The 18611-nt window shown below is 39.4% G+C and overlaps 1 protein-coding gene across 1 annotated transcript in view; it reads left to right on the forward strand.

The window, feature by feature from the left end:
- LOC137172171 (neurotrypsin-like) overlaps positions 1-18381 on the forward strand; it is a 32231-nt gene extending 13850 nt beyond the window's left edge. Inside the window, exons 3-14 of the mRNA XM_067576460.1 lie at positions 2669-2911; positions 4299-4437; positions 4656-4834; positions 5059-5206; positions 8788-8966; positions 9423-9564; positions 11235-11455; positions 12162-12303; positions 12399-12677; positions 14055-14177; positions 14300-14568; positions 15329-18381. Coding sequence (XP_067432561.1) covers positions 2669-2911; positions 4299-4437; positions 4656-4834; positions 5059-5206; positions 8788-8966; positions 9423-9564; positions 11235-11455; positions 12162-12303; positions 12399-12677; positions 14055-14177; positions 14300-14568; positions 15329-15924 — 2660 coding nt within the window. The 3' untranslated portion in view covers positions 15925-18381. The remainder of the gene's footprint in view (positions 1-2668; positions 2912-4298; positions 4438-4655; positions 4835-5058; positions 5207-8787; positions 8967-9422; positions 9565-11234; positions 11456-12161; positions 12304-12398; positions 12678-14054; positions 14178-14299; positions 14569-15328) is intronic.
- Positions 18382-18611: the final 230 nt, after the last annotated feature.

An 18611-nucleotide genomic window follows, 5' to 3' on the forward strand; every position in this document is an offset into this window, starting at 1 on the left:
AGAGGATCTTAACATTATTTGTTTTAATGTAAAATTTGAATCTGAGGAGTTATGGAAGTGTTCGACATTAAATAAATGGATGATGGGCTGCATTTATATAACACCTTTCTAGTCTTCCGACCACTACATACCGACATTGACCTGTTCACACACGCATTCATACACTGATGCCAGAGGCTCACATGTGAGGTGCCAACCTGCTCATCAGCATCTAATCTAACACACACACACACACACACACACACCACTGGAGCAGCCATCGGGAGGAATTTCTGGTTCAGTATCTTGCACAGGCTGACATGTGGACTGGAGGAGTCCGGGATCGAACCGCCGATCTTCTGATTAGTAGACGACCTGCTCCACCTCCAACCGCCACCGCCGCCAAATGAGATATACTGTATAATATACACACGTATACATAGAGCCTATTATAAAGTAAATAATCATATGAAAAAGTTAAACGATACATTTTAATATAGTTTGGTTGGCTGAGAGATGACGGGGCGGTGACTAACGACAACAAAAATGACATTTCATAATAATTAGTTGAGTTTTAATGATTTATTAAATCATTTAATAATTAATTGATTCATTTATCTATTTATTTATACAATCATTGATCTCATAATCTCTTATTGATTTTATTTTTTAATATTTGGGCAGGGCTGTTGGAACTATTTTCTGGGAGGGGGTGCTGTAAATATGGAGGCATAGATTACTTCACTTCTCTCATGGTGCTCCACCCTGGACAGCGCTGCCAAACAGACCAAAGGCTTTCATTTTGAATAATTTAAGAAGTATACAGCTGTTAAAGAAGCTAAAAAGTAAGATTTAGATGCTCAAAAAGCATCTTTATTATTATGACAATAAAAAAATGGTTCATATCAAAGAGGCCTGTGTCACATATGCTCATATAAATCATGAAACCTTAATAAAATCCTTTAATAAAAAGTGCAAAATCAAAAGTCATCAGTCAAAGGCCCTTGAAGATATAAATATTTGCAGCCTATGTGAACAAGAGACCACTTCTGAATGATGGCTGGCTATTCTCCATAGTCATAAATCTCAAAAGTAAATTGTGTGAAACAGAACATGAGGCCAAATGTAACTAAAGGAAAATAGAAAAATAGGTACCTGCAGTCAGCTCAGCTGGTGCAGGGAACCTTCAGCATATGTTGAATTAAACTTTATTAACGTGGGTCAACAGTTTTTCTCACCAGGTTGTTAAGGAGCCTTTCTCGACTCGAGAAAGGCTTAAAGACGCATTAAGTGCTTTGAGCAGGCGACATTTATCATCTCTGACAATCACATCACCGGGCTATGAAAGTATATATTCTTTATGTTGTAAGGAAACGTGACAGAAATGAAAGTCATACAAATTTAAACACCTATTCATTTTAAAAAGATGTTTGGTGCAGTAGAGGGAAGCTCCAGCTGTCAGACAAACATAGTGGAGTAAAAAGTTAAATATATCTTTCTGAACTGTAACGGATGAAAAGCATAAAGTCTGCCAAAACAGACAAGTGTAGTACATTTATTTATTGATTTATTTGATTAACTTATTTATACATATGTGTATTTATCATATTGTTTTCTGCTATATCACATGTGGAAAACACATGTGATATATTCACACATACTGTAGGCACATGTGGTTTTTTTAATGTGAATGGTGAGTTGTGTTGTGGTCTATGGTGGTTGGAAGTTGTTTTGATTGTTTGATTGTATATCTGTTAATAGTTCTATAAAATTTGCATTTATGGTTTTGATTTTGGTTGTTAGACTTGTGGCATTTAAACGTTGGGATTGTTTTGTGCTTTAGACATTTCACATGTTAATTCTTCTAACAGGCACATGTGGTTTTTTTGGGCAGTTCAGAATATCATATTTCACACGTCAAAGCAAATTTTTTTAGTCTCAAGACACTGAATAAAAACAAAAACAACCAAGATGATTGTGCAAGATGATTGTGCAACAGTTCCTCCACATTTCAGAAGATACATTTGGAAACTTTAACAAACCATTTTGCACCTTTTGCACTAACTTTGCACCTCTGAACACATTAGCATGTCTTGTGTCTTTATGTGTGTTTGGATGTGTACGACTCTGCTTGTTATGGTCTCCAATATTATTCTTTTTCAGTAATGTGTGAATTTAATAGGACGCTGCTCTATTTTTTTTTTTTTTTTTGCCCTAATTTTGCTACACTTTCATGTCAGCAGTCTTTCTAAGCTTCTCTCTCTCACACATTTCCTCTTCACAGAGAAGATTACTGTAAGTATCTGGTCACCACCATGTTAAGTGAGAGTGGTTTAAGGTTATGGAAATTTTACCAGTTCAACACGAATCAGTGAGGGTGAAGGCATTAATCAGGATCCTGCTGTGGCAGCGGACAGCGTATGAGAATCTGCCATGTAAGCCTTTATGTTTAGATAAAATGCAGACATAGGGATAATGTGATTTCCATGAAAGCAATTCCACTCCTCTTTCCTCTCACTTCTCCCAAACTTTCCCCATTTCACTCTCTTTTACTCACATTGTCGTCTCTGACCCGAATCCTCAACATCCTCCTTTCATCCAAAACATCTTATTCTCCCATCTCTCTCTCTCTCTCTCTCTCTCCTCAGCATCCACTTATTCTCTCCCCTCCCTCCTTGTCTCCCTGCAGTGCCTCTGTCCTGCTCTGAGGGATTCACTGAGTTGGGATACTACAACGGCACCGTGTCCCAGACGGACTCTGGCGCCCCCTGTCTGAAGTGGACAGAGTTTCCAGACTACGTCATGCAGTACCCGGGCCGAGGGCTGGGAGACCACAGCTACTGCAGGAACCCAGATCGAGAGTCCAACCCCTGGTGCTTCTTCAGGCAAAACTCTGGAGCCATCGGATGGGCCTACTGCGACTGCCACCAGGGTACGACTGTGGTTCACCAGGATGTGACTGATCTAGGACCATTTATTAGATTAATATACTTTATTTGTTTAATACTTCTCTAAAACAAGGTTAGAAAGTGTTTTACAGTGTAGAATAAAACAGATAAATAACAAAACTTTTATCGAGTATTGAGAGAATCAGTCATAACAGTGTAACACGGGAAGAATCAAGGCTGAAATTAATTTGAAAATGAATTAATTCAATTATTTTTTGATAACCTGATCAATCACTCAGTCCATTGGTTCCCAACTTGAGGGTTGAGACCCCGACTAAAGGGGCCCCACAATTAATCTGAGGGGTCTTGAGATGAATAAAGGAATAAGAAAGAAGAAAATATATTTCTGCTACACAAAATGATCTTATTTTTTCTAGTTTTTGTCTAATCTTTCTCCTCTCCTCACACATCTGAAATGTACTCAGTTATTATAATATAACTATAAGAAAGTACAATCACTCTGTGGTTCAACTTCCTGCAACTTGTAGACATAAACACAGATAAATGTAGAGGATGTAAACACCACACAGTCTATAAGAGTTCAAAGTGATGTCTTCAAACTGGTCGCAACAATCCATACAATGATATAAAACAGTTAAATGACTTAAAGCTGCACTAATCAAAAATTTAATACAGTATGAACACAATGAATCAAATGACTGTGTGTAATGTGAAAGGGGATGTTTTTAGTCATGAAGCCACAGAAAATTATAACTCTCTTAGTTCTACAGAGTGTTTAAATCTATTTTGAATCACTGTTTTGTTTTTTTTTTGGCCCACAAACTCAGCTTTCATCATCCTTGTTAATGAAAGCTGGAGATACTGGAGATACTGTAATGGAGAGAAAAGGCTCTGATAAACACGCTGTACGCTACTTGCCCAGCATTAAACAACATGTAGACAAAGTTAGCAACTAACCGGTGAACACAGTGGAGCGTTTAGCAGCCAAAGAAGCAGATATTTGTCTCAGGAGGAGCTAAAAAGAGAGTGAATATTGCACTTAAATTCATCAGCTGACTGGAAACACGACACTAAATGAATGATAATGTTGCTCTTTATCTGTTAAATGTGTAAAAAGGCAACTGTTTGCTAATTTGATCGTCATATGAACTTCACAAGGTGATAATATGTGAATATAGTGTTTACAGCTTGTAGTGCTGCCCCCAAGTGGCAAAAAAATAAATGATTAATGCAGTTTTAAACAGTTAATCGTTTATCAAAATTGTTGATTTATTTCAGCACTAAAAAGAGAAGCATAATAACATTCAGCATTGTATGTTTATGTGACTGTTGTGTTTGACTGTGTGTCATCATTTACACAGTGAGGCAGGTTTCTGAGCATTTACCTGTTTGTCTCTCTCTAATTGTCAGGCGCTGCTCGTCTGGTCGGCGGCTCGTCCTCCGGCAGCGGGCGGGTTGAAGTCTACCTGAACGGCCAGTGGGGGGCGGTGTGCGACTCTCACTGGACAGACAGAGACGCCAGTGTGATCTGCAGGCAGCTGGGCCTGAGGTAGGAGGAGATAAATACATGTCAGACGTTGCAGCGACGTCTTAGCACCTTGATACTTGCTCTTACTGGTCAAGTCAAGGGTTGAGAGAGAAAAAGGGAGGCAGAGAGGGGAGAGAGAGACACAGTGAAGCACAGCAACAACAATAATAACAATAATAATAATAATAATAATATAAATATGACTAATAATAATAATAATGGTGATTTTTTATTAACAGTGACATTGGCACGGCGCTCCAGCACTCACAGTTCGGCTCGGGCTCCGGCCTTTTCCACTACGAGCGTCTGGGTTGCCATGGAGACGAGAACACCCTGAGTACCTGCCGGAGCAGGACTTTCGTCACTGGGGACTGTAACCATGGAAACGAGGCAGCAGTGGTGTGTGAGCCGCCGGAAGGTCAGTGTGACTTCCCAGACTGTCATGGCAACCAGACCTGAATAATCCCCCCCCCCCTTACACCTGAGAGAGACAGAAAGGAAGAGATTATATTTGAAGATTATTTGTTTTTCTTTTATAATGGACCATATAGTATGTGTTATGTATTCCTACTGCAGTAATAACTATTTTTAATTACAGTAAATTTGATTTTTTTGATAAATCCTTTGTTTCCCTCCTCTCAGGCAGCGGCACTCCTCTGCGATTGGTCGGAGGCGAGGAAGACTTTGAGGGTCGAGTGGAGGTGTTCCACGGAGGAAGGTGGGGCTCCGTCTGCGATGACCAGTGGGACGACAGAGATGCAGAGGTTGTGTGCAGACAGCTGGGCTTCAGGTACTGCATGTACTTCAAACCAGGTCAACATCTGTGTGGTGACATTTTCAAACCAATCTCTTCTTACTCACCCTTAAAGATCCCCTCCAGATGTGTTTTATGATGTATATAAAATACTCTACTTTGAATAATAGTTTGTGTCTAATGTAGTTTTTTCACAAAAAAGTTTAATTATCTCATTAAAATCCTTAAAACGACATATTCTCCTTCTCACTCATTGAAAGATCCAGAACTTTAACTAAGGGTTCACACATTAAATCACACTGGAAGTTGTGGAGGAGACTCTGCATTCAAGTATAAGGCTGGTGTTATTTGATATTTTTCTTATTATCAACAAATACTAAACACCAAAACCAGCAATATGTGATTTCATTTTTCAATACTTTCTGATTCCCCTTCTCTGTCTGTGGCATTAAGCCCTATTTGTTCCTTCCTTAAATCTTTAAAAACAGGGTACAAATATATGGTTTCATTAAAAAAGGCTCAGTAATTTTCTAAATTAGCTGCAGTTTTTAGAAAATGTTACTCAAACTGAAGTAAATAGTGCATTTGTTGGGGACTATTTTCAGCTGTGGATTAATACACATTTGTTGCATTTGGATCATGTCACCCGGTGCAAAGATGTGACTCACGGATGTGTTTTTAATAGTTTCTGAGAGCTCTATGGCGCAGAGGAATAAGATATATGAGGCTCTGCGTACACACACGATTCTTGTTAGTGGCATCAATTTTTTATTGGTTTTGGTCTTTTGATGAGATTTGTTGACTCCGGGGCACAGATGCCACCATGAGCATGAAACAGACGTCACCATGGATACCGACAGATGCCTCGCTCGCTCAGCCAGTGTGTTGTATTATGTAGTGTTGACCAGTGAATGTACAATATCCCCAAAGTGAGCATATGTGATAGATGGTTGCGAATTGAAGCCTGCATTTACTGAGATACTGGAGATACTGTGAGTCTTGAAGTGTTCTTATATTTGACGAAGCGACTGGATTTTCATGACATTTCCTCTTTTCCTGCACTTCTGTTTAGTGGTAGTGAAGTTTGATTCATCAACGCTGGTGGAGACTTTCTGTCAGACGGTTTTATGTCCGTTTCCTCTCACCTCTTGCTGGTTTTGGGAAGGCCCTCAGTTGGAAAAACACTTCCTGTTATTGCTCAATCAAAGGTGAAGTGGAGAGAGACTGAGCGTTGGACCCAAAGTGACCAGTGTCCAGTACTGGAAAGTATTTGGGTCAATCTGAACAGTATAAATTGGACACTGAATCAGTATTTTAAATAGACAAAGAGGAGCTTCCTCTCTCTTTTAAAGCCTAATAGGGAATAAAATTGTGTTATTTATCTGATGCTCTTGGGTTAATAACCATTAGTGAGCTTGAGGAGTTTGGTACAGAGAACATGGGTGTCGTTTGGATCACGGTTTTTCTCACAAAAGTGAGGAAAAAATGAGTGGGAAACACCGCAGTGAAGGTTTGAATCTTTGCAGGTGTTCCCTTCGTGCAGTGAGAGACTTCAGCCCCGACAGAGGAGGCGTAGCAGAGAACTTTGACTGTCTAACAGAGATAAAGTTGTAGCTGTGAGGGGAGAGAAATTCTTCCATGTTCGACATAAAGGTTGCATTTCATCTCCTCGAACATCGAGGGACGCCTCATCATCTGTGTTTGTGCCTCTAAATAATAAATGCCCTGACACTGACGCACAGGTTCTCACACAGCTGCACAAAGGCTCTGATGTGATTTGACACTTGAAGGCAAAACTGAGTGAAAATGATTTGTTTACCCACCAGGTTTTTCCTTTTTTCCCCCCTACAATAGGTAGGTGCATCAAACACTTACAAGCTTTCTCATATTTTTTACAACAACCACCCCTCCCAGTAGGAATGTTCAGATTCCCCAAACAAATATGATTTTTTGACAACAACCATCCACCTGTTCACAGCTTCCTATGTGACAGCACAGAGGACAAAACAGTCTTTCCATCCATCTTCTACTTCCTGTATTCTGATGTCATTATTCTACTCTAAAAGTGGTCTGTGCTTCACTGTGCTTTTAACAAACCCTTTGCATGTTATTTTCAGCTTAAACATGAACTTCAACTGTACACACAGTACAGGAGAAATGCACGGACACACAAAAACATACACTTTAAAGCATTTCAGCATCAATAAATGATCACAACATGAAGCAACAGCATCCTTGTACGAACTATTCATTATTTATTTGGAGTATTTCAGACATTATCTTTATTTTTAGAGTATTTTCTTTTGCTATTTCTTTGCTTTGGTTAGAACTGGGCAGCATTAAAAACAACTCAGGTTTATGTTTATGTCAGTCGGTTGTTTGGTCAGTCCACCTTTTTAGTTCAGACTGGCGTATCTCAACAATTATCGGTTTGATTGCCATTCATTTTAGCGCATAAATGTTTACCATAGGATGAAACCTAATGACTCTGGTGATCCCCTGACTTCTCCTCTAGCGCCACCATGAGGTTCACATTTGCGGTTTTTAGTGAAATATCTCAACATGCACTGAATGGATCGCCATGAAATTTGGTACAGACATCCTTGTTCCTCAGGATGAATTGCAATCACTTGGTGAACTTTTCATCTAGCACCAACATTAAGATTAAATCAAAAATCATAATTTAGTGTGACTAATCTCATTCCCATCAGTCTCAGCTGTACTTAGTCTTAAGTGCTAATAGTAAATGTTAGCATACTAACATGCTAAACTACGGTGAAAAATGCAAACATTAGACCTAAGATAGTATCATTATGAGCATGTTAGCATTAGTATTTAGCTCAAAGCAGCCTCAAAGAGCTGCTAGCATGGCTCTTTAAAGCTAGCATGGGAAAAGGGTTACCATTTGTAGTTTGGTGAATAAATGTACCAAGAATAAACTGTTAATTAGACAAGAATATATATCTGTGTTTGAATTATTAAGCAGCAAATATTCTGAGTCATGGAAGCAAGTCACACTAAAAAATCACTGGGTTAAAATGTCACCCAGTTTGAGGAACCCAGATCATTGGGTTAACTTGTAGCAATCTGTTATTTTGACCCAGTGTTACACACAACAAGCTTTAGCTAAAAACTGTCACAAATGTATTGTTTCTTGTACAAAATAATGTGCACATGACATTCAAAAGATACACAAGTTATTAACAATCAATACCAAATTGTGACATGTAAGTTTAAAAAGAGCAGAGTAGATAATAAAAAAAATGAATCTGGGTAAATAACCCAACAGTAAAATAAAAAATAACAATAAAACTGGGTCAAAACACCATTTTGTCTTGAGTGGCTTTCTGGGTAACATTAACCCAGTATTGTGTTGGTGCGATATTGACCTAAACTGGGTAAAATTTGAGCCCAGTGATTGAATGTGCGTGTTCAATCCTCACATATCTACAAATACAGTATCAGAAACTAAATGCAAGTATCAAGAATTCCTTCAGATATTTCAACAAGATTTCCAGTTTTTCCAGTTCCCTGAATCTTCCAGTATATCTCTGTTATAAAAAAGTAGAAATGAAAGTCCCCTATAGTCAACTTTTATGTGTGTGTGTGTGTTTCAGTGGTGTGGCGAAGGCCTGGTCGTGGGCTCACTTCGGTCAGGGTTCAGGCCCCATCCTGCTGGATGCTGTGAAGTGCACAGGAAACGAGCTCATCCTGGATCAGTGTCCCCATGGCGACTGGGAGCAGCACAACTGTGACCACATGGAGGATGCTGGGGTCTCCTGCAGCCCTTATACCGGTACATGTACAGTATACACGCACGCATGCACGCACGCACACACACACACACACACACACACACACACACACACACACACACACACACACACACACACACACTACTGTACACACTGATAGGCTTAAAGCTGTTATTTTTAGCCTCTGAACATCAATAAATTATACAGTATGGAGCAATAACATCCTCTGTGTGACAAGCAGGATTTATGAGAATTGAGAACTAACATACTGTCTCTGCTGTCATGATCGTCTAACTTATTTATATTTATATCACAAATTAATAATTAATGTGCAAATAATATAATAATGTTTAAAATATTACATGCAGGAGCTGTAAAATGTAATCTCTGGCCTTACGGCTGCATAATTGATTTTGTTTCAAGTGTATCTGCCTTTAATCACATCTACGTCCCCAAAGGAAGTTGTTATAATGGGACACAATGTGAAACTGTTTCAGACGGTGTGGTGCGTCTGGTCGGAGGAGACAGTCCCTGGGAGGGTCGGGTCGAGGTTTTCCACAACGGTGACTGGGGGACGGTGTGTGACGACCACTGGACCCAGCAGCATGCCGACGTGGTCTGCAGACAGCTGGGCTACAGGTACGGAAACAAACCCAACACACACGTTGTATTTGTTAGCGTTCAAGTTGGTTCACAGTGGAAGATGAGAACTAGTTTGCTTTGGTGCAGAACTCCACAGAGATACATTTATAACAGTTACATTACATTACAGTTTAATCAAAGCTTTAATCAATATGCGTCTATTACTCAAACTTAATGATATCAGTATAATTTAGTCTTCTGTTTGGAACAGCATGCTAATTTTTTTTCCAAATCAAATTTCCTTTATTAAGATGACTGTAATTAAATACAGTGTTATGTAAGTAATACAGTAGTATAACAGTTTAAACATCATTTTCAACAAATCTCTCAACAAAAGGCGACTTTATCAATATCTAAATCAATCAAAACTATTTATATAGCACCTTTCATACAGGTCAGTGCAATTTAAAGTGATTTACAGATGATTTACAGGCTGATAAAACAGTACAAATTGATAAAAATGAAATAATAAAACCAATACAATATATGAAATATGATAACAATAGTAAAATAGATAAAGACAATAAAAAAAATAAAACCTCGGTCACTATACTGATTACTGTACATCCTTATTTATATGAATGTTTTTTTAATTGTATTTACATACTTAACTGGAATATTTTCACAATTTTATTTTGGACTGTTGCAGAGTTTCTTTTTAACTCTAAATCTAACTAACTGAGTTATGTAAATCTAACTCTTTTTTATCTTTTTATCTAACTGCCTCCTCTCAGACACTCTGACCAGTCTCACACCAACACTGCTTTCCAAACACCAATCAGAGTAAACCAAATTATAACACAACTGGGAAGAAGAAACTAAAAGCCAAAGTAGATTAGAACGTTATCTAACCATAAAAACAGATTATGAATCGGCAGAATATCTACTGTCAGAGATAGAAAGCAGAGACAGATCCTCACCAAGTACAAACTCAGTGATCACAAACTAGTGATCGAAAAAGGACGATCATGGCAACCAAAAGAAAACAGAATATGTGGTCACTGTCTAATAGGTGAGGTTGAGACAGAGATGCACTTCCTCCTACAATGAAAAACATTCAATGAAATAAGGAACATTTATTTTTTTAGTTCAACTCTGTAATTTCAGATTTTAAAGAGCTTAATGACCTCTCATAATTAAAAATACTCCTTAGAGAACCAGACGGGTCATATGTTGCTGCCAAATATGTATCAAAATGCCACAACCTGAGGGACAGTGAATGACCTACACACACACACACACACACACACATTTGAATTCATTGTTACTTAGTTATATTTTATCACTACAAAAACATGAATTGTAGTAATTTAAGTTCATTCTCTCTTGCCTTACAAAAAATTTTAGTCCCTTCCTGGGTCTAATTTACTGCCTTGTCATGTTGCCGTTGATTATTTGAAGAGAAACTGCAGAAACATCTTATTTCCCTCGAGTGACTGGAGTACAATTAAACAAGAATTCAGACTTAGAGGGAAATAACATGTTACTAACATTAATGATTTTTAAATATCACTTTAAACACACAAGGGTTAGCTTAAAAACCGAAAAAATCCACCTGTAGTTTTGAGCGTTTGGATCTTTTTTATAATGTAAAACAACACAAAATATTACTAATGAGGTAAATCCTACCTCACAAGAGTAGACGTTCACCTGTTCTGCACCTGCAGGGGTCACGCTGAGGTCGTGTCAGATGGAGCGTTTGGTGAGGGCGTCGGTCTGATCCTGCTGGACGACGTCCGCTGCGAAGGATCTGAGACCTCCCTGCTGGACTGTCGCCACGGGATCTGGGGTCGGACCGACTGCTCCCACAGTGAGGATGTCGGGGTGCGCTGCAGGGCCAGATCCAGCCAGGAGACCAATGAGGTGCCAGTTATCGCACCATCCACAGGTAAGAAATGTGAGATGACTGAAGATGGGGGGGGAACCAAAAATTCCTTGAAGCCATGGACAGCAGAGGAGTAGGGTGTAGTTATCGGATTTGCAGCTAGGTAGCGTCGGCCTACAGCTTAGTGAAACTATAATTGGGACTGAAGATGACTGAAACAACAAACTATCATTTCACTGCACTGCAGAAGTTTGGTGACTGTGCATCTGCAATTAATTTTGTACCAAAAAGGGCAAACTGTCCCTGCAGAAAGCTGGTCTTATACCAGACTATGAGATATTTGCTTTATACTTGTAAAAGTGTCCACTTAAAACGAATTTCTAAATATAATAACAATAAACACAAGATGCACAAGACGTTTCTATCCATCTATGTCCCTTTAGTAGAATAAGGAATGAAAAAAAACAAACAGTTGTTGCTCCTTTCGTGTCTGTGTTTTGTCCAAAGAGTTTAAATGCCACATGTTGACAGCAGACAGAATAAAGCAGTGTTTACTGTCTCAGCACCCCAGAGGTCCTGCGTCTCCTGTAGACACACAGTCCATTACAATGAGAATAGAGGCTGAAGAAAGAGACACCAGGCTCCGGATGACATTTAGTCCTGTCAGCAGACATTTAACGCGCTCTCTGTGACTGCAGACTGCAGTATGTAGATGCACAGATATGAATATTAATAAGAGTTGTGTTTGTTTGGGGTTTTTTTCTTTCAGGTCCCCTGGTGCGTCTTGTGGGCGGCAGCAGCAGGAAGGAGGGTCGAGTCCAAGTGTATCTCCATGGTGACTGGGGAAGTATTTGTGACTCTGGATGGAATGACCTGAATGCAGCCGTCGTGTGCAGACAGCTCGGACACAGGTTAGCGTTTATGTCTGCATGAAAAAGACTTACAGATAGAAAAAAAATTTTCTAATTATTTCTAATATTTTCTAATCCACGCATCTTCTCTACAGCGGTGGAGCGGTAGCAGCCGGAGGGTTCGGTCAGGGGAAAGGACCCATCCACCTGGACCAGGTGAGGTGCACAGGGAAGGAGGAGTTCCTGGGAGAGTGTCCCTCTCTGGGTCAGAGTATCCAGGGCTGCAGACGGAGGGAGGATGCAGGGGTGAGGTGTGACGTCACGCCGCAGGAGTCAGTGGTAAAAGTTAAACCGGAAGAGCTGAGCTGCGGCCTGAGGAAGCTCGGGGAGGAAGAGAGCAAGAGGAGGAAGCAAGGAGAGGAGAACATGCTCAGGTAGGATTTGGAACCATATTTTGTATTTCAGATTGTCCAAATCTGACACTGCATCCTGGCGACTCAAGAACTGATGATTCAGTTCCAGCAGTCACATTTTCATATATATATAAATGATCTTTTGAATTCTTTAATAAGGATTGATCATGACCAGATCAACATTTTAGGCCCCTAATAAACCCCCACACCCTGCCATCTTTGCATTACTTTAGAGCTGCAACAATTAGTCAATAAATCGATTATTGACAGAAAATTGGCAACTATTTCAATAATCAATTAATCGTTTCTGTCATTTTTTAAGCAAAAAAGCCAAATATTTGAGAATTTGCTGCTTTTCCTCATCTTGCATTATATTAAATTGAATATCTTTTGGATTTTAAACTGTTTGTTAGACAAAATCACCCGGGGTTCCAGGAAATAGTGATGTTTGTTGATGTTTTATAGACCAAACGATTAGTTGATTAATTGAAAAAATAATCAGAAGATTATTGGATAGTGAAAATAATTCTTTGCAGCCCAACTAGTACTGTTGGAATAACACCACCAGGTCTCAGGCTTTCTGTGTTTCAGTAATTTGATCAAAACTTTATTGAAGAATATGCAGCATGTGAGCAGGATATCAGCTAAAAGATGTTAAAACTAGATTTTCCAGACGTCCTGATGGTCGAATGGTTTAAATGAATGAAATGACGTTCCTGATTCACTGATTGTGTCGCCTCTTCTTCCATGTTTTTTTTCTGTCTCACTAGACTCTCACAACTAATGCAGAAATGCTATAAAAAAGGGACTTAAAATGCTGACAGGGCTACAGGATTACAAATAATGCCGGAACTATCTTAGTTGATATTTATTGGTGCAAATTTCCAATTAATCAAATTACTAAACAAACAACACACAGTAAACCTGCCATCTTTTAATAAATTAAATATGGGACTGTTTATTCATATCTCACACTAAACTGTAACTATTCTATTTTAGCTTCTATTGTATCTTATTTTTTTAAATTTTAATCTTTTAAATCCTAAATGTGTCTTTTTATATTGTCATGTGTATTTTAATATCTTCTGTTAATGCTCTTTATGTTTGATGTAAAGCATTTTGAATTGCCTTCCCTTGAACTTATCTCACATTTTGAAAGCTGTTGTCTTTGTGTGTTTCTCCAAACCTCGGTGTCAGGAGGGTCTTTCCTGATTAAAATCCTCTCGCGCACAGAAAAAATAGAAAATGATTTCCTGCAGCAGCTCTTTTCAAATAAATAAACGAAGAAACGTACAGTCAGCATAAGCAGTGATACAATAACTCCTTGTAGAAGGAAAAAGATGTCAAAGCAGCAGATACACTTTTTTTTGATGGTGATCTTTTCCTGTTCTGTCTCAGGACCACGTGGCCATGGCAGGTGTCGGTGTGGCTTCAGTCCCAGAGTGAAGATGGTGGTCCTCTCTGTAGCGGCACTCTGATCAGTCCCTGCTGGGCTCTGACCTCTGCGTACTGTGTCAGCAGGTAAATCAGACATACAGCTGAGCTTTACATCAGTTCTCTCACAGGAGGAGGTGTGAAGTAATAAATCCACCTTAGGTTTCCTCTCTTGTCTGTCACTCCCTCTCTTCTTCTTCCTCCTCCAGGTTTGGCAGCGATCCGTCCAGGTACGTGGTGCGTGTCGGGGCCTCAGAGCAGACTCTCACCCCGGAGAAGGTGGTGGTTCACAGGAAGTTCAAGGGTCAGAGCGGAGGTCATGACCTGGCTTTGTTGAAGCTGCCCAGCACCAAGGGTCACTGTATGACCTTTGACCGCAACACCAATGCAGCATGCCTTCCTACTACAGATGCAGCATCAGGGGGAAGTACTCCATCTTCCTGTGTTGTCATGGTTACAGCTGGCTGGACAGGAGCAGGTATGTGTATTTAAAAATATCTTTTAGATGCAAAACCAGTGCAGAGCAGTAAAAAATGTGAAGATTTAAGATTTTATGAAACAACATGATGTTGATGAGAGCAGCTCTTATGTAGCTACAAAAACAAAAACAAATTATAGCACCGGGACGCTTACGTCAGAATTTTTTAAATGCTCATATCTATGAAATCACACATAACAACAACAAGAACAATGACATTGCAAACGACTCTTTTTTCCATAAATTTTCATCAGATTTAATTTATAAATAAATATTATAATATATTTAAAGGTTAGAATTTGACCTTTGTGGCAGGTTTTGGCTGCTTGTCTCAAATGTTACATCAATGAGTAGTTCATAAAAATATAAGAATAACCTCTTATAATTGTAAATGTTGTCTTAATAAAGTAACTTTGACTTTCAAACTTTGATTCAGGGCATGTAGGGCTGCAACTAACGGATACTTTCATGACTGAAATCTGTTAATTATTATTTTTGATATTTATTTTTTGATGATTTTTGATCATTTATAAAAATGCCCATCATTAGTTAAATATATTCAATTTGCAGTGATATAAAACAGAAAAAAGCAAACAATTATCTATTTTAAGAAGCTAGAACCAGCAAATGTTTGACATATTTGCTTGATAATTGATTAAACAAGTAATCGATTATCAAAATTATTGCTGATTAATTTCCTGTTGATGGACTGGTCATCTAATTCCACCTCTTTCATCATCTGGTCTGCCCTCTCTCCTAGACTCAGTTCTTGCATCCTGGGTCCCTCTGATGTCGTCATGGCAATGTAAGAAGCGCTATGGCGACAGCTTCTCCAGCCACGGCACCCTGTGTGCCGGCAGTCCTCCAGACACCAGCCTCCTCCATGGCGACAGTTGTCAGGGCAACTCTGGAGGCGGCCTGGTCTGCCTCGGTGAGGCAGGTCGATGGGTCCTTACTGGGGTTGTTGCCGGGGGTTACGGCTGCTCTGACCCCTCCTCTCCTGCTCTCTACACGAGGGTGAGCCGCTTCAGGAGCTGGATCGACGAGGTCATCAACGCACGAGCACATCGAGAGGAGCGAGCAAAGACAAATGAAGATCTAACGCACGTTGACAATGACCTAACAAACACCCGTGAGGAGCGCATGCACAGCGAGAGCAAGGATAAAAACCTCCACGTGCACGGCAAACACACACACGAGCAACAACAACAACAACACAAGAATGTGGAAATCAACGAGATTAAACACACACACACTCATCATTCACACACTAATCAACACGTCAACACACACACCAAGAGCTCGCGTACCCACCATGTAGGGGACGCTGACACAAACACGCAAATTCTGGTCTGATTGAGGCCGTGCCATTGGCTTACCATCTGTGCCATGTGACCGCCAGAGGAGGAGGAAGAGGAGGAGGGAGAGTTAAAGGAAGACGAAAGCAAACTTTAAAAAGCAAAAGAAAAGAAAGACGCTCCTAACTTAGTCAGTACAAAACGGCCGTCTCTCTGTGCTCATTTCAAATCTGAACTTAGTGTTGTGAATCCCAAGTGTTTGCGGTTGCTAATCGTCGGATGAGTACAGCAGTGTGGGCAGATCTTCCTGAGCTGCCAGGATGACAGAGTGTGTGGGTGATTTGTGGTGCTTACATGTGAGTTGCAGCCTGTTAAGAAGCAGAAACAACGACTGAAGGATCTGCGTCGTTTAGGTTCGAGCCCTGCAGATTTATCAGCATGCTGATCAGGGCCTTTCACTGATACTGAAAATCAAAAAATCAGCATGGCATGTATTTTAAGGACAATAGTGTTAGCATAAAAAATATCTGGAGGTTATGGTCACACGAGAATCTATGCTAAAAAATCACCTAACTCACCTATTCACCTTCTGTGCAAGCTGTTAGAAGATTTCTGTTAAGTGACAAAAATCAACAAACTAACCACCAGAACATCCAGTATAAACGCTGACTGTATATCATTACCGTCCCTCTAAGATTATTAATGTAGAAGAACCTCAAACATCCTGCATCAGGTGATGCTCGTCCCAAGTTAAGTTTTGATAGAAACTCAGATGTGGGTGATGTTGCTTTTTCAAACAGGGCTCGTCTCAACCTTTACTGGTGAAATTGCTGTTGTTTATTTAGACCCATGACTAAGCTACTTAAACTTTGGGCCGTACCAGTGTTTTTACATTTTTTTTTAGGTATTTATTACTAATGATGTATACTTGCTGTTGTGTTACAGGCTGGCTTGTTTGCACTTAAACATTGTGTCATGAGTGTTGTACTCTTCTCAAAAGTATTCCTTTCTTTCCAGGAAGTAATTGGTTTCCGTTTGTTTCTGTGCAATATGGAAATCAATTAGCTTAGACTCTTGGAACAGGTTGAGCAGCATATTTCCTCACAATAAATGTTAAATCAGCATTTATTTTTGTCAAAGTTTGACTATTGTTGAGTGTGTTCAGATCAATTAAACTGCATTACCCCGCAACAATAATGGACGGAAAAAATCTTGCAGATGTGATGTTTGCTGTGATGGCTGACGCAACTCAAGCAGGTTTAAGGAGTCTGCTAATTGATTTCTACTCTGAGTAGAAAACAAAAGAAACAATGGCTGCCTGCAACGTAGAAAAAATATTTAAATATCTGAAACACAACAACATGAGTCGTTATATGAAGTATATATACGCTGTAGTAAAGGAGCTAAAACTTGCAAAAACACTGGTATGGTCCTTTAAAAACTGTACAGGACAGTTCTCTCCTTTCAAAGCCATCTGAAGCTGACTGTCGGGTCCTAATTAAATCTCTTTTTGTACTGAATCCAGCAGTTGGCTCTAGATAGATAGATGAGTAGGCAGATAGACGGATAGATAGCTACTATTCCTGAGTTTAGATAGTATGTGTACTGCTTCATTCTTGACTGAATTAGATAGCCAAACTGTTGAAGTTAAATGTTGTCTGTTCTGTTGTTCTCTGAGCAGATGTGTGATTTTAACCAGAAGATGGCGACATTGCTCTATTTTCACAGAGCCTCTAGTTGGATAATGCGGCTCTGACGGTTCTTTTTATACTGTTGCTATAAGTGTTCGGACTTGACTTGTGCTTGGTGTGCTGTGAATCATTGTGTCGTGACGCATCTTGTAAACCTGCAACTGCTGTTTCTCCAACATGGACATGTCCGATGCCTGTTGTTATAATCCTGTACATAAACTCGAGCCTGTCACTACTCCTCCCTGAGACTTGATGTTTTGCCATGCAGGTCCTGTAGGTTCATGTAAATACTGTGTGTCTCTGGCTGGACAGTGAGGGAGCAGCGTAAAGTGTTTAAGGTGTAGGCCTACTTTATCTGTGTTAAACCCATCAGCTGTTCCTCAGTGTAATGTGCTAAATCATGGTTGAGTATTAAACATATACTTAGTGAAAACAAGTCATCAGTGTTGTTTCTCTTCTCTGTTGTTTTTCCTACAAGCTCATTCAACTTCCAAGTAGTCAATAATAAGCTTTTATTAACAGTGTTTTCCCTTAAGTCCAAACATGCCAAATAATGGTAATTAAATGGTAATCTGCAGTTCATTTCAGTTTTTATACCCTTTTTGCACAATTTGGATTCAGCATGGAGACAATGTTTATGTCTGTGTTTACAAAAATGTGTTGGAGGAAATGAGCAAAACACTGAATCCCTTCTGTTTTTCATCATAATATGAGTCGGGTATTTATTTGATCAAATAGAAAGACTCTTAAAAGCCTTTTTCGCTGTCAAATACATGGATTTTTGTAAGTTATATATATAAAAGATTGCTTACAAAACCTTAATTGCTTCCAAGAAGAAAAAAAAAAAAGAGTAAATCTGCTAAGCTGCTGCTCTCAGTCACCCATGAGCCATGTTAATCTTTTCTTTTGTTTGGATGGGTTCCCCTCTGAAAAAAAAGGGGGGATCAGAGGAAACCCTTGTTGCAGTGGATTGGCTAGTACTGATTGAAAACTGTAAAAAAGGGATTTCATATGAGCATAAATGAGTCAGCTTTTGGGATATAGCTGACTAGTT

This window comes from Thunnus thynnus, chromosome 20 (assembly GCF_963924715.1).
Source record: "Thunnus thynnus chromosome 20, fThuThy2.1, whole genome shotgun sequence".
Lineage (NCBI taxonomy): Eukaryota > Metazoa > Chordata > Actinopteri > Scombriformes > Scombridae > Thunnus > Thunnus thynnus.